Source organism: Somniosus microcephalus, chromosome 17 (genome assembly GCF_052327205.1).
Source record: "Somniosus microcephalus isolate GS21.2 chromosome 17, FLI_Smic_1.0, whole genome shotgun sequence".
NCBI lineage: Eukaryota > Metazoa > Chordata > Chondrichthyes > Squaliformes > Somniosidae > Somniosus > Somniosus microcephalus.
In genome coordinates this window covers 780,896-805,008 of record NC_141003.1, presented here as the reverse complement: position 1 = coordinate 805,008, position 24,113 = coordinate 780,896, and the positions used below count along the sequence as shown (strand labels likewise).

At 49.8% G+C, this 24,113-nt stretch overlaps 1 protein-coding gene and 1 pseudogene across 5 annotated transcripts in view; both read left to right on the top strand.

Annotated features, from left to right (window-relative positions):
* The first annotated feature begins 15,588 nt into the window (after nucleotides 1-15,588).
* LOC147105431 (uncharacterized) overlaps nucleotides 15,589-24,113 on the top strand; it is a 35,677-nt pseudogene continuing 27,152 nt past the window's right edge. The window contains exons 1-2 of the transcript XR_015081658.1: nucleotides 15,589-15,749; nucleotides 17,773-19,424. The product of XR_015081658.1 is annotated as an uncharacterized LOC147105431 (transcript). The remainder of the gene's footprint in view (nucleotides 15,750-17,772; nucleotides 19,425-24,113) is intronic.
* LOC147105432 (uncharacterized) lies at nucleotides 17,910-22,660 on the top strand. 4 transcript variants are annotated; one of them, XM_086009799.1, is made up of 3 exons: nucleotides 17,910-18,000; nucleotides 20,248-20,307; nucleotides 20,535-22,660. In XM_086009799.1, exons 2-3 carry the CDS (start codon nucleotides 20,300-20,302, stop codon nucleotides 22,345-22,347), a joined length of 1,821 nt encoding a protein of 606 aa, XP_085865925.1. In that variant the 5' UTR covers nucleotides 17,910-18,000; nucleotides 20,248-20,299; the 3' UTR covers nucleotides 22,348-22,660. The 4 variants fall into 4 exon arrangements, with proteins under 4 accessions (XP_085865925.1, XP_085865924.1, XP_085865927.1 ...); XM_086009798.1 differs by having other exon boundaries at nucleotides 20,248-22,660; XM_086009801.1 differs by lacking the exon at nucleotides 20,248-20,307 and having other exon boundaries at nucleotides 17,913-18,000.

The window sequence follows — 24,113 nt, the reverse complement described above, 5'->3', positions numbered from 1 at the left end:
TTCTAGCTGATGGTTGACATTACAAGAGGATTTGAGTACAGGACTAAAGAAGTCTTACTCCAATTGTACAGGGCCTTGGTGAGACCACACCTGGAGTACTGGGTACAATTATGGTCTCCTTACCGAAGGAAGGATAAACTTGCCATAGAGGGAGTGCAACGAAGGTTCACGAGATTGATTCCTGGGATGGCGGGACTGTCGTATGAGAAGAGATTGAGTAAACTAGGCCTGTATTCTCTTGAATTCAGAAGAATGAGAGGGGATCTCATTGAAGCATACACAATTATTACAGGGCTTGATAGGGTGGATGCTGGGAGAATGTTTCCCTTGGCCGGGGAGTCTAGAACCAGGGGCCACAGCCTCAGGATAAAGGGTCGGCCATTCAGGACTGAGATGAGAAGAAATTTCTTCACTCAGAGGGTGGTGAATCTTTGGAATTCTCTGCCCCAGAGGGCTGTGGAGGCTCAGTCATTGGGTCTATTCAAGGCTGAGATCGATTTTTGGACTCTAGGGGAATCAAGGGATGTGGGGATCGGGCCGGTGAATGGAGTTGAGGTGGATGATCAGCCATGATCTCATTGAATGGTGGAGCAGGCGCGAGGGGCCGAATGGCCACTCCTGCTCCGTCTGGGGACAGCCGAGAGTCCGCGCATGCGCACACGGGACAGCAGTTTGGGCCGAGTCCGGCACAGCGACCCCTCCCGGTCACCAAGGGTAATAACCGCGCATGCCCAGAGGAGACCAACCCCCTCCCCCACTTGGAGCTGCGCCTGCGCACTTGGATCCTGCCGGACGGAGTCGGCGCGGGCCATTCCGGGGAAAGGCCTTGGTGTCGGATCCAGAGTCGCGATTGGTGACGCGAAGTGAGTTTTCTCCGCTCCGATTGGGTGGAGAATCGCGCGGGGTGGGGGGGAGGGGTGGATCAGGAGATAATAAAGAGAAATAGAAAAACCTGAGAGTCCGCGAGGCCCCGGACCGAGCGGCATCAGTTGGACGGAGCCCGTGATCTCCTCGGGGACACGTGACCCAGGCCCGCGGGCTGAGTGACGAGAGCTTCCGACAATAGGGAGCGAGCGGGGTGGGGCTGGAGGAGCGAGCCGGCGGCGGGTCCTCCGACCAATCGGGGAGCCCAAGGGGCGGGACTAGCACCAGCTGATTGTCTGATCTGCGGGGCAGCGAGTTTCTCCAGTCCCTTGTTCAGGGCCCGGGGCCCGGGGAGGCTGTGGGCCTTTATTCCCCGCATTGGGCACAAGGCTCTTTGGCTCACAACACACTGGCTCAGGTTTTAATAGAGACTTTTTAAATTCATCAATAAAAGCAGATAAACCCCGTGCTTCTGTGGAACAAACTTTCTAATATTTTATAGAATCAGAGAATGGTTACAGCACAGAAGGAGGCCATTCGGCCTGTCGAGCCCGTGCCGGCTCTCTGCAAGACCACTTCAGTGAGTCCCACTCCCCGCCCTTTCCCCGTAACCCTGCACATTTCTTTCCTTCAGGTACTCGAGGGGGCGAATGGCCAACTCCTGCTCCTGTCTTCTATGTATCTATTATCCGAGCCGCAGGTAGGCCCCACAGCGGGGGCGGACCTGTGTGGAGCGAGGCAGTGATATAAAGAGCGAGGCGGCGGAGCAGGTAGGCCCCACAGCAGGGGCGGACCTGTGAGGAGAAAGGCGGCGGTGATATAAAGAGCGAGGCGGCGGAGCAGGTAGGCCCCACAGTGGCGGCGGACCTGTGAGGAGTGAGGCGGCGGTGATATAAAGAGCAATGTGGAGCAGGTAGGCCTCACAGCGGGGGCGGACCTGTGAGGAGCGAGGCAGCGGTGATATAAAGAGCGAGGCGGCGGAGCAGGTAGGCCCCACAGCGGGGGCGGACCTGTGAGGAGCGAGGTGTGGTGTATGCACCTTTAAGAGCCCCTGTGTACTGTAATGCCAGTAGTGGCCACTCGGGCTATATAAGCCTGTATAGTGTCTTGTATTTTTTAGTTCACCTCCAGACTTTGTTCAGTAAACACTTGTAAACCAACTCCTGCATTCTGTGTCTCCATTAACACACAGATACAACAGTGGCGATGAATTGGAAACGGACTTACCTGCAATTCGGCAGCACCTCAAGGAGATCGATTCCTCAGACGAAGGTCGAAGATAAAAAAAAAAACAATAAAAAAACTGTGGTTTCACCAGCTAGACGGGCTGGTGGCAGGTACTGCACTAATCCTTCCTGGGCGGCGGGCTGGGGCTCGATCGGGTGGCTCTGCAGCGGGGCCAAGCAGCGAGTCGGAAGGCGGAGGCAAACAGAGACGGAGGGTGGAGCACTCGGGAGACGGCCGGTGCTGCAAAGCAGGTCGGCGTTCGGACCAAGCAGAGGGAGGGAAATGTCCCAGAGGGTCCGGCGGGGACGAGTCTCCAACTATTAAAAATATCTGTGTAAATAAAAACCATGGAGAACAGCATTGTCAGCAGCGGCAGCGGCGGGAAAGCACGGGAAAGCGCGGGAGGTGCCATTTTATTTTCTTGGCAGGGAAGAAAGGAAAGCACGGGAGGCGCCATTTTTGATTTTCAGGATGCCTAAGACTGGCAATATTACTGCTTTCGATAGTGATATAGAGGATTGGACCACATATGTGGAAAGAGTGGAGGTATATTGCACAGCGAATGAAGTAGAGGATGATAAAAAGGCATCGGTACTTCTAAATCTGATGGGCGCAAGGACATACGGGCTGTTACAAAACTTAATCACTCCAGCCAAACCGATGGACAAGACTTTTAAGGAGATTGTTGATACCCTACAGGAGCACGTAAACCCAACACCGCTGCTGATAGCGGAACGATTCAAATTCTTCAGGAGGAATCAGCACAAGAATGAAAGTAACGCTGATTACCTCACCGAATTAAGAAAGCTGTCAAAGCACTGCCAATTCGGGGCAGGACTGGCAGATTCTCTACGAGACAAATTCGGCTGCGGCCTCCTAAGTGAAGGAACACAAAAAAGGCTACTTTCTGAGAAAGATTTGACACTGGATAAGGCTTTCAGTGTGGCTGTATCATAGGAAGCAGCAGCAAGAGGAGCTGCAGAGATACAGCAAAAGCCACAGGACTTCGGCACCCATGAAATGACACGGGGTTTCGAGAGATGTTATCGCTGCGGCAGATCCACCCATGACCAGAGGGACTGCTGGTTCAAGGACAAAGCATGCAGGCAATGCGGAAAGATGGGACACATTGCACGTGTATGCTGATCTGGAAACAAAAAATCCACTGACAGAAAAAAAATCAATAAGGAAAAGTACAGAAAGGTACAAATGATGATGGACAGTAGCTCCGAAGACCAGAAGAGCGATAGCGACTCCGGAAACAAGAGACTAAGCTGTCTCAAATTACATAATGTAATTGCCAAAGAAGATTACCAGACCATTTGGGTTACCCTCATGATAGCGGGGTCCCCAGTTAAAATGGAGCTGGATACAGGATCAGCTCTGACCGTCATAAGTCGATAGGATTACGAGCGGCTATTTCCGTATATACCTTTGAAAGACACATCCATTATCTTGAAGACATATACGGGGCAGAAAGTATACCCCAGAGGGAAAATAAGGGTACCTGTTGTATACAACGGCAAGGAAATACAGAAGTTGTATTTATACGTTCTGCAAGATGGTGGTCCACCGCTGTTGGGACGTGAATGGATCAGGAAGATACGTTTAGACTGGCACTCCATTCAGGCACTGACGGTGACCAGTAAGAAAAAAAATGATGATGACATCATACCTGAACGATTAAAAGACATCTTGGCCAACGCCAAAGAAGTGTTTCAACAGGAACTAGGAACCTTGAAAGGCGTCACCGCCTCAATAAAAGTGGAAGATGCGGCAATTCCCAAGTTTTTTAAGGCAAGGCCTGTGCCATATGTATTTCGTCCAGCAGTCGAGGCAGAGCTGGAGAATTTGGAAAAGGCAGGCGTGTTATCCAAGATAGATTGGAGCGAGTGGGCAACACCCATCGTCCTGGTCATGAAGAAAACGTTGAATAATGATAAATCTGAAGAACAGAGAAAAATTTGCATCTGTGGGGACTTCAAGGTGACTGTAAACCCGGTCCTTCACACAGTACAGTATCCTCTTCCGAGGATAGAAGATATTTTCGCCTCACTATCCGGAGGGAAACATTTCACCAAAATTGACTTGGCACAGGCATATCTACAGATGGAGGTTGAGGAGGCCTCTAAAAAGTATCTCATGATAAACACACACAAAGGCCTGTACCAGTACAATCGACTGGTTTTTGGAGTAGCATCAGCTCCAGCTATCTGGCAAAGAGCTATGGAGCAAGTCCTGCAAGGGATTCCGGGGACTCAATGCTACCTAGACGACATCCTTGTAACAGGAGAAAACAACAACGAGCACCTTGCCAATTTAGAGCAGGTGCTCACTAGGCTGAGAGAACGGGGCCTACGAGCCAATCGCCCCAAGTGCGAATTTTTCCAAAAACAAATGTCATATTGTGGCCATATAATTAACGAAGAAGGGTTGCATAAGTCACCTGAAAAAATTGAAGCGGTCATAAAAGCCCCAGCACCTGAAAATGTCTCACAATTAAGGTCGTTCCTGGGATTGATCAATTACTATCATAAATTTTTACCGAACTTGTCAACTGTTCTGCATCCTCTTAATTGGCAAAGGTGAGGTGGTGTGTTAATGAATTTCACTATAGATCAGTGTGAGGTGGTGTTAATGAAGTTCACTGTAGATCAGTGTGAGGTGGTGTGTTAATGAGTTTCACTATAGATCAGTGTGAGGTGGTGTGTTAATGAATGTCACTACAGATCAGTGTGAGGTGGTGTGTTAATGAATTTCAGTATAGATCAGTGTGAGGTGGTGTGCTAATGAATTTCACTATAGGTCAGTGTGAGGCGGTGTGTTTTGGTGGGAAGAATAAGGAAGCCACTCACTACTTGGACAAGGGGGTGAAATTGGGTTGCTTTGTGCCTCCCGCGATACTCAGCAGGAGGTTAGCGACGGAGTTAGTCGGTAGCTCCCTGCGGCACTGCACCGCCGGCAATGACATCATCGCCACACGCAGCACCCCGGCTGCAACCTTGGGTTGCGACCCCTGACCTATCACCGGACGATATGTCCGACAGGGTCAGGGGTTGTTTCTGCAGCCGCGGCAACGCCACTTAAAGGGCAGGTGTCGGGCGGCAACTTTTTATTTTGGCCGACTGCCAGCTCCTGCCCCCTTCCCCTTTCTTCTTTGGGGTGTCGGCCGCGATCGCACAGCAAGGCGCTCCTCTTGATCCGACACCCCACTCCCCGGTGGTCCAGCAGGACCCCAGTGTGCGCAGTGCTAGGACACTCCCCTTTAATCAGGGAGGGAGGTCTGCTATGACACAGTGCTATGTGCCGACGGGCGTGACGCTGTTACATGAAGCGCCATGAAATTCACTGGTAGCGCCTCAAGAGGGAGGGGAGCGCTTCCAGTAGCACCCTGCCTGGGGCGCTACCACTGAATTTAATGCGCAGGGGCGCTAACTTTTTTGGGGTGCTAAAATTAGCCCCAGTGACGTTAGCGACCCAAAGGGGGCGCCCTCGAATTTCCCCCTAAGAGTCTAAATGGGCTGGAGGAGCAGAGCGATCCCGGGATACAGATACACAAATCACTAAAAGTAGCGACACACGTAAATAAGGCCATTAAAAAAAAAGCACTGGGGTACATTCCTAAAGGAGCCTTCTGTTCAGTGCCTAGGAGCTCTGAACCATGGCAGAGAGCGGCTGGGACATATTTCTCACACGCCTCGAGATTAACCTGCACAGCAACTTTGCTGTCAGTGAAGAGAGACGAGAAAGACCAAAGTGCCATTTGCCCCTCTCAGTGTGGCCCTGAAGGACTGTGTCCAGGCTGGAGTTCTGTTCCCACCGTACGATCCTCCCCCAGATTGTCCTTTCTGAGCTCCAGCCAGGTGATGCTAAACACTCAGGTGGGAAAGGCAAAAATCTACAACAATGTGTTTAAAACAAAGTTGATTTATTTGACATATATCCAGAATATTAAACTCCAGCCCAGTTCCGAGAGTTATTAACATCAGCAGAAACAATCCCCACCTGTCAGAATGAACATGGTTCAGTCCTGGATGTGATTAACAGCAGGAACAACAACAGAATCCACCCCCTGCAGTCACTTGTGAACTCGCTGGTGTGTCAGCAGGGTGGATGGCTGAGTGAATCCCTTCCCACACACGGAGCAGGTGAATGGCCTCGCCCCAGTGTGAGTGCATTCGTGTTGTATCAGCTTCCTTTTGCTTTTAAAACTGTTCTCAGTCAGAACATTTAAAAGGTCTCTCATCAGTGTGAACAAGTTGATGATCAGTGAGGTGGGATGAGCGAGTGAATCCTTTCCCACACACGGAGCAGGTGAACGGCCTCTCCCCAGTGTGAGTGCACTGGTGTACAGTGAGCTCAGATGATCGCCTGAACCCAGTCCCGCAGTGAGAGCACCTGAACGGTCTCTCGTCAGTGTGAACATGTTGATGGCGTATCAGTGCCCCAGAACCTTTATAGCACTTCCCACAGTCCGAGCAGTTAAAAGGTCTCTCGTCAGTATGAACTCGCTGGTAATTCAGCAGGTTGGATGACTCAATGAATCGCTTCCCACACTCAGAGCAGGTGAACTGCCTCTCCCCAGTGTGAACTCGCTGGTGTCTCAGTAGGGTGGATGACTGACTGAATCCCTTCCCACACACAGGGCAGGTGAACGTCCTCTCCCCGGTGTGAATGCGCTTGTGTATCAGCAGGATGGATGACTGAGTGAATCCCTTCCCACACTCAGAGCAGGTGAACGGCCTCTCCCCAGTGTGAACTCGCTGGTGTCTCAGTAGGGTGGATGACTGAATGAATCCCTTCCCACACTCACAGCAGATGAACGGCCTCTCCCCAGTGTGAACTTGCTGGTGTCTCAGTAGGGTGGATGACTGACTGAATCCCTTCCCACACACAGGGCAGGTGAACGGCCTCTCCCCGGTGTGAACGCGCTGGTGTATCAGCAGGATGGATGACTGAGTGAATCCCTTCCCACACTCAGAGCAGGTGAACGGCCTCTCCCCAGTGTGAACTCGCTGGTGTCTCAGTAGGGTGGATGACTCAATGAATCGCTTCCCACACTCAGAGCAGGTGAACGGCCTCGCCCCAGTGTGAACTCGCTGGTGTCTCAGTAGGGTGGATGACTGACTGAATCCCTTCCCACACTCAGAGCAGGTGAACAGCCTCTCCCCGGCGTGAACATGCTGGTGTAGCAGCAGGCTGGATGACTGACTGAATCCCTTCCCACACTCAGAGCAGGAGAACGGTCTCTCCCCGTTGTGAATGCGCTTGTGTCACGATAGGCCAGAGGGTTGGCTGAAGCCTCGTCCACACACAGAACACATGTACGGTTTCTCCCCGCTGTGAACGGTGCTTTTTGCTTCCATGTTCAGAGGCCGATGATATTCAGGTCCGATGAGTCACGTGATCTGTCAGATCTTGACGTGATGTTTGGTTTGAGTTTCCTGTCTGCAAATCCTCCCCTTCCAGTGCCCTGTAAAATTAATTTAAAACAGGGAGCGTGAGAGACAACCCACAAGAAAATAAAGGCAGGTTGTGAAATTGAGCTCAATGAATCTGGTCAATTGTGGGGCCGGCACTAGAGAAAAGTGACCATGAAAGCTGCCGGATTGTCATCAATACCCAACTGGTTCACTGATGTCCTTCAGGGAAGGGAATCCGCCACCTGGTCTGGGCCTACACAAGACTCTGACCTCTATGGGAGGAGAGAGAGAGAGAGAGAGAGGTGGGTGTGGGAGGGGGAGAAGGAAAGGAACTTTAGACATCTGCAACTCGACCAGAACTTTGATAGAACCTCCAAAACCCGCAACCTCCACCACCTAGAAGGACAAGTGCAGCTGTTGTATGGGAGCACCATCACATCCAAGTTCCCCTCCAAGTCACACACCATCCTGACTCAGATATATTCATCGTTGCTGGGTCATAATCCTGGAACTCCTTACCGAACAACATTGTGGGAATACCTTCACCACACGGACTGCAGTAGTTCAAGAAGGTGACTCACCACCCCCTTCTCAATGGGAAACTGGGGATTGGCAATACAGGAAACTTTCGTTTAAACGGAGGTTAAACATCCGGAATGCTCTATCCACCGACAAAATTCAGGAGTCGGTTCAGGTAACTTTTTTTACTTTTAGCTGCTTCTTTTCTCCATTTGTGGCTCTGCAAGCGTCTAGCTGAAGCTGTTGCTTAGCTACAGAGATGCTTGCAAGCTGCGCCAACTGTTTTGAAGCTGTTGCTAAGCAACAGGGTTTGTTGCTTCAGACGGAGCTCAGAAGCTCCGTATCTTTTAACTATAGCGCTCGTTTCTCCGGCAGTGTTGATCGACCGGCACCAGCTCGGTCCCATCAGTGCCGGATACCAGAACGTTTCCTGTATTTGCTGCTCTTGCGAGCTACGCCCACATCCCAAAAATGAATTAAAACAAATCTGTAGATGTAAACTGGATTAAAAGCCTGTACAGAAATACTTGTTCCTAAAACAATACTCTTTTACATTGTACGGACAGTGTCTGTGTAACAACCTAATCTCCCCTAGAATCCACCTCCCTTGACAGTCTCACATTGGAAATTGTTGGGTCCTCCTGGGCTCAGAAGTACTGGGGGTTAAACCCAGCAGCTTCTCCTCCATCTCCACTCCAGCTCAAACTGAAACATAGAAACATAAAAGATAGGAGCAGGAGTAGGTTATTCAGCCCCTCAAGCCTGCTCCGCCATTCAATGCGATCATGGCTGATTATCCAAATTCAGTACCTGGTCCCTGCTTTCTCCCCATACCCTTTGATCCCTTTAGCTTTAAGAAATATATCCAACTCCTTCTTGAATATATTTAATGTATTGGCCTCTACTGCCTTCTGTGGTAGAGAATTCCATAGGTTCACCACTCTCTGGGCGAAGAAATTCCTCCTCATTACTGTCCTAAATGGCTTACCCCGTATCCTTAGACTGTGACCACTGGTTCTGGACTCCCTGACCATCGGGAACATCCTTCCTGCATCTAGTCTGTCCAGTCCTGTCAGAATTTTATAAGTTTCAATGAGATCCCCCCTCATTCTTCTAAACTCTAGTGAGTACAAGCCCAATCGTCCCAATCTCTCCTCATACGTAATTCCTGCCATCCCAGGTATCAGCCTGGTAAATCTTCGTTGAACTCCTTCCACGGCAAGAACATCCTTCCTCAGATAAGGCGACCAAAACTGCACACAATACTCACAATGTGGTCTCACCAAGGCCCTGTACAACTGCAGCAAGACATCCTTGTTCCTGTACTCAAACCCTCTCGCTGCGAAGGCCAACATACCATTTGCCTTCTTAACCGCCTGCTGCACCTACATGCTTACCTTCAGCGACTGGTGCACAAGGACACCCAGGTCTCGTTGCACTTCCCCTTCTCCCAATCTATTGCCATTCAGATAATAATCTGCCTTCCTGTTTTTGCCACCAAAGTGGATAACCTCGCATTTATCCGCATTATACTGCATCTGCCATGCTTCTGCCTAATCACCCAACCTGTCCAAATCATACTGGAGTTTTTCGGCATCCTCCTCACACACGCCCACCCTGCTTTGTGTCGTCTGCAAACTTGGAGATGTTACATCTAGTTCCCTCGTCTAGATCATTTATATATATTGTGAATAGCTGGGGTCCTAGGACCGATCCCTGTGGTACCCCACTAGTCACTGCCTGCCACTCGGAAAAAGACCCGTTTATTCCAACTCTTTGCTTCCTGTCTGCCAACCAGTTCTCTATCCAAGTCAGTACCTTGCCCCCAATCCCATGTGCCTTAACTTTACACGCTAATCTCTTATACAGTACCTTATCGAAGGCCTTCTGAAAGTCCAAATACACCACATCCACTGGTTCTCCCTTATCTATTCTACCAGTTACATCCTCAAAAAATTCCAGTAGATTAGTCAAGCATGATTTACCTTTTGTAAATCCATGTTGACTTTGTCCAATCCTGTCACTGTTTTCCAAGTGCTCTGCTATTACATCTTTTATAATGGAATCTAGCATTTTCCCCACTACCGATATAATTCCCCGTTTTCTCTCTACCACCTTTTTTGAATAGTGGGGTAATATTAGCTGCTCTCCAACCCATGGGAACTGTTCCAGAGTCTATCGAATTTTGGAAGATGACCAGCAATGCATCTACTATTTCTAGGGCTACTTCCTTAAGTACCCTAGGATGTCAATTATCAGGCCCTGGGGATTTATCGGCCTTCAATCCCATCAATTTCCCTAACACCATTTCCCTACAAATACTGATTTCTTTCAGTTCCTCCCTCTCATTAGACCCTATGTTCCTCGACATCTCTGGGAGGTTATTTGTGTCCTCCTTTGTGAAGACAGAACCAAAGTATGTATTTAATTGGCCTGCCATTTCTTTGTTCCCCATTATAAATTCCCCTGATTCTGACTGCAAGGGACCTATACTTGACTTCACCAATCTTTTTCTCTTCACATATCTACAGTTAGTTTTTATGTTCCCTGAAAGCTTACTCTCATACTCTATTTTCTCCCATTTAATTAATCCCTTTGTCCTCCTTTGCTGAATCCTAAACTGCTTGCAATCCTCAGGTTTACTACGTTTTCTGGCCAATTTATATGTCCTCTCTTGGATCTTACGCTATCCCTAATTTCCCTTGTTAGCCACAGTTGAGTCACACTTTTTGTTTTACTTTTATGCCAAACAAGGATGAATAAATTCTGTAGTTCATCCATGCGATCTTTGAATGTTTGCCATTGCCTATCCACTGTCAACCCTTTGAGTAACATTCCCCAATCAATCCTACCCAACTTGCGCCTCATACCATCGTAGTTTCCTTTATTTAAATTCAGGACCCTAGTCTCTGAGTCAACTGCTTCACTCTCCATCTTAATGAAGAATTCTATCATATTATGATCGCTCTGACCCAAGGGGCCTCGCACAACAAGATTGCTAATTAATCCTTTCTCATTACATAATACCCAGTCTAAGATGGCCTGATCTCTAGTTGGTTGCTCGACATATTGGTCCAGGAAACCATCCCGTATACACTCCAGGAATCCCTCCTCCACAGTATGGTTACTAATTTGGTTAGTCCAATTTATATGTAGATTAAAGTCACCCATGATAACTGCTGTGCCCTTATTGCACGCATCCCTAATTTCCCGTTTAATGCCATCCCCAACCTCCACATTACTGTTTGGAGGTTTGTATGACACTCCCACTAACGTTTTCTGCCCCTTGGTATTTCTCAGCTCTACATAGATTCCACATCATCAGAGCTAATATCCTTCCTTTCAATTGTGTTAATCTCCTCCTTAAAAAGCAATGCTACCCCACCTCCTTTTCCTTTTTGCCGATCTTTCCTGAATATTGAAAACCCCTGGATGTTGAGTTCCCAGCCTTGGTCACCCTGGAGCCATGTTTCCGGAATCCCAATCATATCATATCCGTTTACCTCTATTTGCGCAGATAATTCATCCACCTTATTACGAATGCTCCTCACATTAAGACACAAGGCCTTCAGGCTTGTTTTTTTTAACACTCTTACACCTTTTAGAATTATTATTTACTGTGGCCATGTTTGATTTAAACCCTTGATTTCTCTGACCACCACCTTTGTTTTTCTCCTTTCTGTCTTTTGCTTCTATCCTGGTTTCCCTTTCCTCTGTCTCCCTGCTCAGGTTCCCAACCCCCTGCCATTTTAGTTTAAACCCTCCCCCACAGCACTAGCAAACACTCCCCCTAGGACAGCGGTCCCGGTCCTGCCCAGGTGCAAACCGTCCAGTTTGTACTAGCCCCACCTCCTCCAGAACCGGTTCCAATGTCCCAGGAATTTGAATCCCTCCCCCATGCACCATTCCTCTAGCCACGTAGCCATCTGAAATATCCTTCTATTTCTACTCTGACTAGCACGTGGCACTGGTAGCAATCCTGAGATTACTACCTTTGAGGTCCTATTTTTTAATTTACCTCCTAACCCCCTATATTCAGCTTTTAGGACCTCATCCCGTTTTTCTACCTATATCGTTGCTACCTATATGCACCACGACAATTGGTTGTTCACCCTCCCCTTCCAAAATGTTCTGCAGCCGCTCTGAGGCATTCTTGACCCTTGCACCAGGAAGGCAACATACCATCCTGGAGTCACGTTTGCGGCCGCAAAATCGCCTATTTATTCCCCTTACAATTGAATCCCTTCTTACTATAGCTCTCCCACTCTTTTTCCTCCCGTCCTGTGCAGCAGAACCACCCACGTTGCCAGGAAGTTGGCTGCTGCTGCCTTCCCCTGATAAGCCATCCTCCCCAACAATATCCAAAGCAGTATATCTGTTTGAGAGGGGGATGGTCACAGGGGAACCCTGCACTACCTGCCTGCGTCTACTGCTCTGCTTGGTGGTCACCCATTCTCTTCCTGCCTTTGTAGCCTTTACCTGCGGTGTGACCAACTCCCTAAACGTGCTATCCACGATGTCCTCAGCATTGCGAATGCTCCAGTATGTATCCACTCACAGCTCCAGCGCCGCAATGCGGTCTGTCAGTAGCTGCAGCTGGATACACTTCCCGCACACATGGTTATCACCGCCGCCGCTCCTCACAGGTCCGCTGCTGTGGGGCTTACCTGCTCCACCACCTCGCTTTATATCACCACCGCCGCTCCTCACAGGTCCGCCGCCGCCGTGGGGCCTACCTGTGCCTCGGATAATAGATACATAGAAGATAGGAGCAGGAGTTGACCATTTGGCCCCTCGAGTACCTGAAGGAAAGAAATTTGCAGGGTTACGGGGAAAGGGCGGGGAGTGGGACTCGCTGAAGTGGTCTGGCAGAGAGCCGGCACGGGCTCGACGGGCCGAATGGCCTCCTTCTGTGCTGTAACCATTCTCTGATTCTATAAAATATTAGAAAGTTTGTTCTACAGAAGCACGAGGTTTATCTGCTTTTATTGATGAATTTAAAAAGTCTTTAGTAAAACCTTGTGTCCAATGCGGGGAATAAATGCCCACAGCCTCCCCGGGCCCCGGGCCCTGAACAAGGGACTGGAGAAACTCGCTGCCCTGCGGATCAGACAATCAGCCGGCGCTAGTCCCGCCCCTCGGGCTCCACGATTGGTTGGAGGACCCGCCGCCGGCTCGCGCCTCCAGCCCCGCCCACTGGGTGCCGCTAGTCCCGCCCCTCGGGCTCCACGATTGGTTGGAGGACCCGCCGCCGGCTCGCTCCTCCAGCCCCGCCTACTGGGTGTCGCTAGTCCCGCCCCTCGGGCTCCCCGATTGCTTGGAGGACCCGCCGCCGTCTCGCTCCTCCAGGCCCGCCCACTAGGTGCCGCTAGCCCCGCCCCTCGGGCTCCACGATTGGTTGGAGGACCCGCCGCCGGCTCGCTCCTCCAGCCCTGCCCACTGGGTGTCGCTAGTCCCGCCCCTCGGGCTCCCCGATTGGTTGGAGGACCCGCCGCCGGCTCGCTCCTCCAGCCCCGCCCACTGGGTGTCGCTAGTCCCGCCCCTCGGGCTCCCCGATTGGTTGATGGACCCGCCGCCGGCTCGCTCCTCCAGCCCCGCCCACTAGGTGCCGCTAGCCCCGCCCCTCGGGCTCCCCGATTGGTTGGAGGACCCGCCGCCGGCTCGCTCCTCCTGCCCCGCCCACTGGGTGCCGCTAGTCCCGCCCCTCGGCCTCCCCGATTGGTTGGAGGACCCGCCGCAGGCTCGCTCCTCCAGCCCCGCCCACTGCGAGCCGCTAGTCCCGCCCCTCGGGCTCCCCGATTGGTTGGAGGACCTGCCTCCGCCTCGCTCCTCCAGCCCCGCCCCGCTCGCTCCCTATTGGTGGGAAGCTGCCGTCAATCAGGCGGCGGGCCCGGGTGACGTGTCCCCGAGGAGATCACGTGCACCGTCCAAGTGCCGCCGCTCGGTCCGGGGCCTCGAGGACTCTGAGGTTTTTCTATTTCTCTCGATTCTCTCCCGATCCACCCCGCGCCATTCTCCACCCAATCGGAGCGGAGAAAACTCACTTCGCGTCACCGATCGCGACTCTGGACCCGACACCAAGGCCTTTCCCCGTAATGGCCCCGCGCCGACTCCGTCCGGCAGGATCCGAGTGCGCAGGCGCAGCTCCGAGTGGGGGAGGGGGGTTGGTGTCCTCTGGGCATGCGCGGTCATTACCCTTGGTGACCGGGAGGGGTCGCTGTGCCGGACTCGGCCCAAACCGCCGCTCCGAGTGCGCATGCGCGGACTCTCGGCTGTCAATCCAACAACCGCCAGAAGAGGTCGCTGGTGAGACCAGTGAAGGAAGAAAGACTTGCATTTATATAGCGCCTTTCACCAGCACCGGACGTCCCAAAGTGCTTTACAGCCAATGAAGTACTTTTGCAGTGTAGTCACTGTTGTAATGTAGGAAATGCGGCAGTCAATTAGCGCACAGCAAGCTCCCACAGACAGCACTGTGATAATGACCAGATAATCTATCATTTTTTATGTTGATTGAGGGATAAACATTGGCTCGGACGCTTCACCCAGAGAGTGGTGAACTTGTGGAATTCTCTACCACAGAAGGCAGTTGAGGCCAAGTCTTTAAATATATTCAAGAAGGAGTTAGATATATTTCTTGGAGCTAAAGGTATCAAGGGATATGGGGAGAAGGCAGGGACCGGGTACTGAATTTGGATGATCAGCCATGATCTCATTGAATGGCGGAGCAGGCTCGAGGGGCCGAATGGCCTACTCCTGCTCCTATCTTCTATGTTTCTATGTAAACGGAGCAAGCTTGGGGTTTGATGTGGTAGAAGGCGAACGAGATGAGAACGGAAATAATCGAGAGTAAGAAAAGGCCCAAAAATGAAACAGTCTGGAACAGAACATTAATTTGTCTTCTCTTATCATGGAGAAATCAAATATTTGACACACTGTGTGTTTGAAACAAAGCTTATTTATTCACTGAAATAACAACAGAAAATGCTGGAAATACTCAGCAGGCCAGGCAGGATCCGTGGAGAGAGAAACAGAGTTAACGTTTCAGGTCTGGGACCCTTCATCAGAACTGGAAAAAGCTGGAGATGTAACAGATATTACTAAGGTAAGAGGCAGGAAAGTTATCCTGGGTGGATCTGAAACACGAAGGGTGGAAGTTCAGTTGGAATCCACGTGGAATAAGTTGGAACCGGAGACAGTTGCTGAGGAAAGAGATGTGGCTGTGAAACCGAGTCTTGGAAAATGTTGCAAATGGGGATGGCAAAATCATACAGCATGAAAAATGGGAGTAAGGGTTAAAGTCTGAAATTGTTGAACTCAATGTTGAGTCCAGAAGGCTGTAAAGTGCCTAATTGAAAGATGAGGTGCTGTTCCTCAAGCTTCATTTATTCACTATTTAAACAGAATATTAATCTCCAGCACAGATACAGGAGTTATTAAGATCAGCAGAAACAAACCATGACTACCAGAATGAACATGGTTCAGTCCTCAATCTGATCACAGTAAATCATGTTTCATTCACTAATCTGGTCTTTTACCCAGCATTCCCCGCGGTGGAACATGTGCCACACCCAGACTACAAGAGCCCAGCGCGCAGGCGCGGGAGGGGCCGGTATATTGAGCATGCGCAGTGCGTTACTGGAGATGGAGAGGAGCTGAAGCCGGGAGGGCGATGGTGCAGCGGGTAAAAATCGCGAAGGAGGGAGTAATGGACCGGTAGGTGGGTGGGTGGGCAGGCTTCATAAACAACTCGTGCAGGAGGCAAGCGCCCAATAATAAGCTGAAGATCCCGTGTTTGCAGTTGTGGGGATTTCTTCCCCTTACAGGCCCAGGTTAACGGCAGCCATCTTTGTAAAGGAGAGCGGAAAGTTTCAGTGCGACGTCACCCTATGCCTGAGATAAAGAGCCTTGTGTCCAATGCGGGGAATAAAGGCCCACAGCCTCCCCGGGCCCTGAACAAGGGACTGGAGAAACTCGCTGCCCTGCGGATCAGACAATCAGCCGGTGCTAGTCCCGCCCCTCGGGCTCCCCGATTGGTTGGAGGACCCGCCGCCGGCTCGCTCCTCCAGCCCCGTCCACTGGGTGCCGCTAGTCCCGCCGCTCAGGCTCCCCGATTGGAGGGCCCGCCGCCGACTCCCTCCTCCAGTCCCGCCCCGCTCGCTCCCTATTGGTCGGAAGCTGCCGTCAATCAGGCGGCGGGCCCGGGTGACGTGTCCCCGAGGAGATCACGGGAACCGTCCAAGTGCCGCCGCTCGGTCCGGGGCCTCGCGGACTCTCATGTTTTTCTATTTCTCTCGATTCTCTCCCGATCCACCCCGCGCCATTCTCCACCCAATCGGAGCGGAGAAAACTCACTTTGCGTCACCGATCGCGACTCTGGACCCGACACCAAGGCCTTTCCCCGGAATGGCCCCGCGCCGACTCCGTCCGGCAGGATCCGAGTGCGCAGGCGCAGCTCCGAGTGGGGGAGGGGGGTTGGTCTCCTCTGGGCATGCGCGGTCATTACCCTAGGTGACCGGGAGGGGTCACTGTGCCGCTCCGAGTGCGCATGCGTGGGCTCTCGTCTGTCAATCAACTAACCGCCAGAAGAGGTCGCTGGTGAGACCAGTGAAGAAAGAAAGACTTGCATTTATATAGCGCCTTTCACCACCACCGGACGTCCCAAAGTACTTTACAGCCAATGAAGTACTTTTGCAGTGTAGTCACTGTTGTAATGTAGGAAATGCGGCAGTCAATTAGCGCACAGCAAGCTCCCGCAGACAGCAATGTGATAATGACCAGATAATCTATCATTTTTTATGTTGATTGAGGGATAAACATTGGCTCGGGCACTGGGGATAATTCCCCTGCTCTTTCCCACATTACAACAGTGACTACTTCATTGTAGTACTTCATTGGCTGTAAAGCACTTTAGGATATCTGGTGGCACTATATAAATGCAAGTCTTTCTTTCCTGAAATAATGCCATGGGATCTTTTACATCCACCTGAGAGAGCAAACAGGGCCTCAATTTAACATCTCATCCGAAAGACGGCACCTCCGACAGTGCCGCACTCCCTCAGCACTGCACTGGAGTGTCAGCCTGGATTTTTGTGCTCAAGTCTCTGGAGTGGGACTATGAACCCACAACTTTCTGACTCCGAGACGAGAGTGCTACCCACTGAGCCACTGGCTGACACTAAAGAGCAAGCAGTTCTGATGAATGGTAATCGACCTGAAATGTTAACTCTGTTTCTCACTCCACAGATGCTGCCTGACCTGCTGAGTATTTCCAGCATTTTCTGTTTTTATTAAAGAAACGAGGGAGTGATTGCTGACGGGAAGAATGTTGGGTCGTCCAGCGCATGCGCACCTCCCTGGCGGCTGAGGCGAAACACTGACTCGCCCCCACCTAAGCCGCTCACGCGTACCAGATGTTGTGGCTCTGCATGCACGCCCGATGTTCCAACCGTGGGGTTTTGTGTGCTGGGCATGCGTGTTGCGGACCGATCGGGATGGGTGATTGTAGAGCAGGAGGGAGAGCGCGGGGGCCATGAGCACATGCGCGGGACTCAGAGTCAACAGAGTGATTTCTGGAGCGCGGGGGCTTGTGGGTATTACAGCCGCCATTACTGCTGATCCTTTCAACCAACCTGTGCAGCAGCTGGGGCCTGAAAATCAGATTCACTGCCCCTAGATTCGGAAAGGGGAAAATTAAACAACAGTTTGCCTCTGATCCTTTTCTGATCTCAATTTACAGGGTTATAGAAGTGGAGCAGTTACAGGCGGGAAGCTCAGACCAAACATCACGATCTGACAGAGTCGCTGGATTCATCAGGACCTGAATATCATCGGCTTTTGCACATGGAAGGAGAGAGCAGGGATCGCAACGCAGACAAACCGCACACGTGTTCGGTGTGTGGACACGGATTCAGCCTATCGCCTGACCTGGCAAGACACATGCACCGTCACACCGGGGAGAAACCGGGTAAAGGTGGGGACGGCGGGAAGGGATTCAGTTCCCTGTCTGCATTGGAAGTTCAATGGCGCAGTCACACCAGGGACAGTCTGTTCACCTGGCCCGTGTGTGGAAAGGGATTTGTTTGTTCATCCCACCTGCAAACACACCAGGGAGTTCACACTGGGGAGAGAACATTTCAGTGTCCTGACTGTGGGAAGAGCTTTAAAAGCCCCGGGGAACTAAAGCAACACCAACTTGTCCACACTGATGAGAGACCATTTCAGTGTCCTGACTGTGGAAAGAGCTTTAAAAGTGCTCAGTATCTGAAGAGACACCAGCTTGTTCACACTGATGAGAGACCATTTCAATGTTCTGACTGTGGGAAGAGCTTTAAAAGCCCCAGGGAACTGAAGGGACACCAGCTTGTTCACACTGACGAGAGACCCGTTAAATGTTCTGACTGTGGGAAGAGCTTTAAAAGCCCCCAGGAGCTGAAGGGACACTGGCTCCTACACACTGGGGAGAGGCCGTTCACCTGCTCCGTGTGTGGGAAGGGATTCAGTCGGTCATCCCACCTACTGACACACCAGCGAGTTCACACTGGGGAGAGACCGTTCACCTGCTCCGTGTGTGGGAAGGGATTCATTGATTCATCCCACCTGCTGGTACATCAGCAAGTTCACACTGACGAGAGACCCTTTAAATGTTCTGACTGTGGGATGAGCTTTAAAAGCTCCGGGGAGTTGAAGAGACACCAACACCGACACACTGGGGAGAGGTCGTTCACCTGCTCCATGTGTGGGAAAGGATTCATTCAGTCATCCCACCTGCTGGTACATCAGCTAGTTCACACTGGGGAGAGACCGTTCACCTGCTCCGTGTGTGGGAAGGGATTCGCTCGGCCCTCCAACCTGCTGACACATCAGCGAGTTCACACTGACGAGAGGCCCTTTAAATGTTCTGACTGTGGGAAGAGCTTTAAAAGCTCCGGGGAGTTGAAGAGACACCAACACCGACACACTGGGGAGAGGGCATTCACCTGCTCCGTGTGTGGGAAGGGATTCATTCAGTCATCCCACCTGCTGGTACATCAGCGAGTTCACACTGGGGAGAGACCATTCACCTGCTCTGTGTGTGGGAAGGGATTTGCTCGGTCATCCAACCTGCTGTTACATCAGCGAGTTCACACTGGGGAGAGACCGTTCACTTGCTCCGTGTGCGGGAAGGTATTCGCTCGGCCCTCCAACCTGCTGGTACATCAGCGAGTTCACACTGGGGAGCGACTGTTCACCTGCTCCGTGTGTGGGAAGGGATTCACTCAGTCATCCAACCTGCTGAGACATCAGCGAGTTCACACTGACGAGAGGCCCTTTAAATGCTCTGACTGTGGGAAGAGCTTTAAAAGCTCTAACATCCTTAAGGGACACCAGCGACTTCACACTGATCATAGAATCTAACAGCACAGAAGGAGGTGATTCGGCCCATCGTGTCTTTGAAAGAGCTGTCCAATTTAGTCCCAAACCCCAGCTTTATCCCCAGAACTCTGCAAACTAGTCCTCTTCAAGGACTCGTCCAATTACTGTTTGAAAGTTCCTGTGGAACCTGATTCCAGCATCCTTTCAGATGGTGCGTTCCAGATCTTAACAACCCTCTGTGTGAAAACAATTCTCCTCATTTCCCTCTAGATCTTTTAGTAACTATTTTAAATCTGTGACCTTTGGTTACCGACCCACTTGCCAGAGTGAACAGTTTCTCCCTACTTGCTCGATCAAAACCCCTCATCATTTTGAACACCTCTATTAGGTCTCCTCTTAACCTTCTCTGCTCTAAGGGGAACAATCCCAGCATCTCCAATCTCTCCACATAACTGAAGTCCCTCATTAGGGTTGCAAAGGGGTGGAAAGTTTCCGGTAAATTTCCGGAAATTTTCCACGGGAAGTTTAGCTTGGGAATTTTGGGAATTTTGCCCAAAAAAGCACATGCTAGCATAATATTGTTTTTTTTGTATTTCTTTCTTTTTTTTCCATAGGTCCTCTCTTACAATTACTAACAGAGATGGAATCTTAATTATTAAGGAATTTCTTAATCAATATATGTTTATCTTCTTACTTGGCTTGTTTTAATAATTACAAGTTTTGTGTGTGACTGTGAACAAATGTGTCCTGATTGGTTGGATGAGTGGATGAGCGATTAGCTCCCTCTATTTGTAATATTTGCATATCGAATTGTGATTGGCCTGCAGGCATCTGTAAGACTGCTATATTTTTTTTTAAGATCCAGGTTAGGGGTGCTGAGGGAAGTCATTTTGTTTTCTGCTGATGTTGTGATGATGCAGTAAGTAAATCAGACTTTATACCAAATAAACCAGTTACTTGTTGAACTCTGTTGTCCTTCAATTTAAAATATACAAAATAATACACTATTGGTGATGTAGCGTCGTGTGTGTACAGGTCATGCTTCTATCACATGGAGCATCAGCAAAAATGTACTCACCCTGTTGCAATTGTGCTGATGGACCGCAGTTCGACACAGAGATTAATGCCCTTTATTTCTCTGCATAGAACAATGCCACGTTTACCGTCGGATGTGTGGAAGCATTTTACCCCAGGCATTAAAGATGGAAAGACTGTGTACATGTGCAAACACTGTAGAAAGCCATATGTAAAGAATGCCACAAAGATGCAGCAGCATTTATCCAAATGCAACAACTTCACTCAAAGCTCACAGCAGTCAGCCCAGAGTTCCTCTGCTTCCATTCAAGAAGATGATGGTTCTCATTCAGCATCAGGCTCCTTATCATCAGCAACTCCTGGCCCACTTGGAAGGTTCTTTGATACAATGGATAACCATAGCCAGAAGAATGCAGATGAGTGCCTTGCTCGAGCTGTATATGCAACAGGCTCACCCCTCATGCTCACAGCCAACGTGTACTGGAAGAGATTTTTCAATGTTATTCGCCCTGCATACTGTCCTCCCACCAGACATGCTTTGTCTACTTATTTGCTGGAGGCTGAGTATAACAGAGTCCAAGGAAAGCTCAAAGAAACGATAGCGATGGCAGACTGTGTTGCAGTTATCTCAGATGGGTGGTCAAATGTACGAGGGGAGGGCATCATAAACTACATCGTCTCCACTCCTCTCCTAGTGTTCTTCAAGAGCACAGACACGAAGGACAACAGACACACAGGCACATACATTGCTGATGAGCTGAAAGCGGTCATCAACGATCTTGGATCACAAAAGGTCTTTGCAGTAGTTACTGACAATGCTGCGAATATGAAGGCTGCTTGGGCTCAAGTGGAGGAGGCCTACCCTCATATTACGTCTACTGGGTGCGCAGCTCATGGGCTTAACCTGCTCCTCAAGGACATCATGGGTTTGAGAACCATGGAAGCACTGTACAAGAGAGCCAAGCAAGTTGTTAAGTATGTCAGGGGAAAACAGGTAGTTGCAGCAACCTACAACTCCAAGCAAATGACAAAGAACAAGAACACCACACTGAAGCTGCCCAACAACACTAGGTGGGGTGGTGTTGTCATAATGTACAACAGCCTTCTGGAGGGTAAGGAGTCACTGCAAGAAATGGCAATATCCCAGTCTGGGGATATGGAAACCACCATCAAGAAAACACTGCTGGATGATGTGTTTTGGGAGAGAGTGGTTAGCAGCCTTAAACTACTCTCACCAGTAGCATCTGCAATTGCTCAGATTGAAGGAGATGACGCTGTCTTGTCAGATGTTCTCAGGCTTTTTACTGATTTAAAAGAACAAATCAGCATTGCCCTACCCACATCCCTGCTGCTCAAAGCAGAGGAGAAGGCAATTGTTCAATTCATACAGACGCGTCAAGAATTTTGTGTCAAGCCGATTCATGCTGCAGCATACATGCTGGACCCAAAGCATGTTGGGAGACCAATACTTTCTGGAGAACAGATCAACAGCGCTTACAGTGTGATTTCTACCCTCTCACACCATCTCAATCTGGATGTGGGTAAAGTTCTGGGAAGTCTGGCAAAGTTCTCTACCAAGCAAGGTCTTTGGAATGGGGATGGGATATGGGAATCATGCAAGCATATCAGTGCACATACCTGGTGGAAGGGACTTTGTGCATCTGAGGCCCTGTCACCTATTGCATCGGTGATACTCCAAATCCCACCTTCATCAGCGGCCTCTGAACGAAACTGGTCACTTTTTGGGAATACGCATACAAAGGTGCGCAACAGGCTGACTAACAAGAGAGTGGAGAAACTGGTGGCTATCCGGGCGAACCTACAACTTATTGAGCCAGATACAGAAGTGTCCACCACACAGCTAGACACTGACACAGAGGAGGAAATGGACACGTCAGAGTCAGAGAATCAGGAGGAGCAATGAGGAGTAGAAGACTCAGAAGACTCATGAGTAGAAGACTCAAAGGGACAAAATAAGGACAAATTACAGGCTAAATAAGCTGACGCTCTTTTTATTTTATTTTAGATGGGTCTTTTTTGTGGGGGTTCAATAAAGTTCAAAATTATAACCTAAATAAAGTTTTGAAAGCCTGTTTTTATTTGTATGGAACAGTATGTCTATTTTGACGACAAAGATAATATAAGGGTCAGAGACAAAAACCATCAGTGTGCAAAAAAACTCTAAATTCCCGAAAATTCCCATGGAAAGTTTCCTCTTTTAAAAATTCCCAGAATTTTGCAACCCTATCCCTCATCCCTGGTACCATCCTGGTCGACCTCCTCTGCACCCTCTCCAAGGCCTTGACATCCTTCCTAAAGTGTGGTGCCCAGAACTGTACACAAGACTCCAGCTGAGGCCAAAACCCTGCAGCTGTACAAAACCCTGGTTAGACCACACCTGGAGCACTGTGAGCAGTTCTGGGCATCACACCTTAGGAAGGATATATTGGCCTTGGAGGGAGTGCAGCGTAGGTTTACCACAATGATACCCGGACTTCAAGGGTTAAGTTACGAGGAGAGATTACACAAATTAGGGTTGTATTCCCTGGAATTTAGAAAGTTAAGGGGTGATCTGATCGAAGTTTTCAGGATATTAAGGGGAACAGATAGGGTAGATAGAGAGAAACTATTTCCGCTGGTTGGGGATTCTAGGACTGGGGGCAGAGTCTAAAAATTAGAGCCAGACCTTTCAGGAGTGAAATTAGGAAACACTTCTACACAAAGGGTGGTAGAAGTTTGGAACTCTCTTCCGCAAACAGCAATTGATGCTCGGTCAATTGTTAATTTTCAATCTGAGATTGATAGGTTTTTGTTAACCAAAGGTATTAAGGGATATGGGCCAAAGGCGGGTGTATGGAGTTAGGTCACAGATCAGCCATGATCTCATTGAATGGTGGAACAGGCTCGAGGGGCTGAATGGCCTCCTCCTGTCCTATGTTCCTAACTAGTGATTTGTAAAGGTTTAGTGTAACTTCCTTGTTTTTGTATTCAATGGCACTATTTACAAAGCCAAGTATCCCATACGCTTTCTGAACCGCCTCACCAACTTGCCATGGCACTTTCAAAGACTTGTGAATATGGACCCCCAGGTCCCTCTGCTCTTGCACCCCCTCAAAATAGTCCCATTTAGATTATACGGCCTCTCCCTGTTGTTTCTCCCAAAGTGCATCACTTCACACTTATCCTCATTTAATGTCATCTGCCTTGTGTCTGCTCATTTCACAGTCTGTCTCTGTCCTTCTGAAGTCTGCTACTACTACACTCACAAAACTTGGCAACATAGTAAATAGTATCATCCGTAAACTTTGAAATTGTTCACCTATACCCAAGTCCAGGTCAGTTATATATAACAAGAAAAGCAATGGTCCTAATCCCGACCTCTGGGGGAGCCCACTGCATACTTCCCTCCAGTCAGAAAAACATCCCTCAGCATTGCTCACTGCCTCCTCTCCCTTAGCCAATTATATACCCAAATTACCATCGGCCCTTTAATTCCCTCTGCTTCTATTTTCAGAGTAAGTCTCTTATGTGGTATTTTATCAAATGCCTTTTGAAAGTCCATATATACAACATCTGCTGCACTACCTTCATCAACCCTCTGTTACTTCATCAGAGAACTCAATCAGGTTAATCAGACACGCTGTACCTTTAACAAATCCATACTGGCTGCCCCTTATTAACCCATGCTTC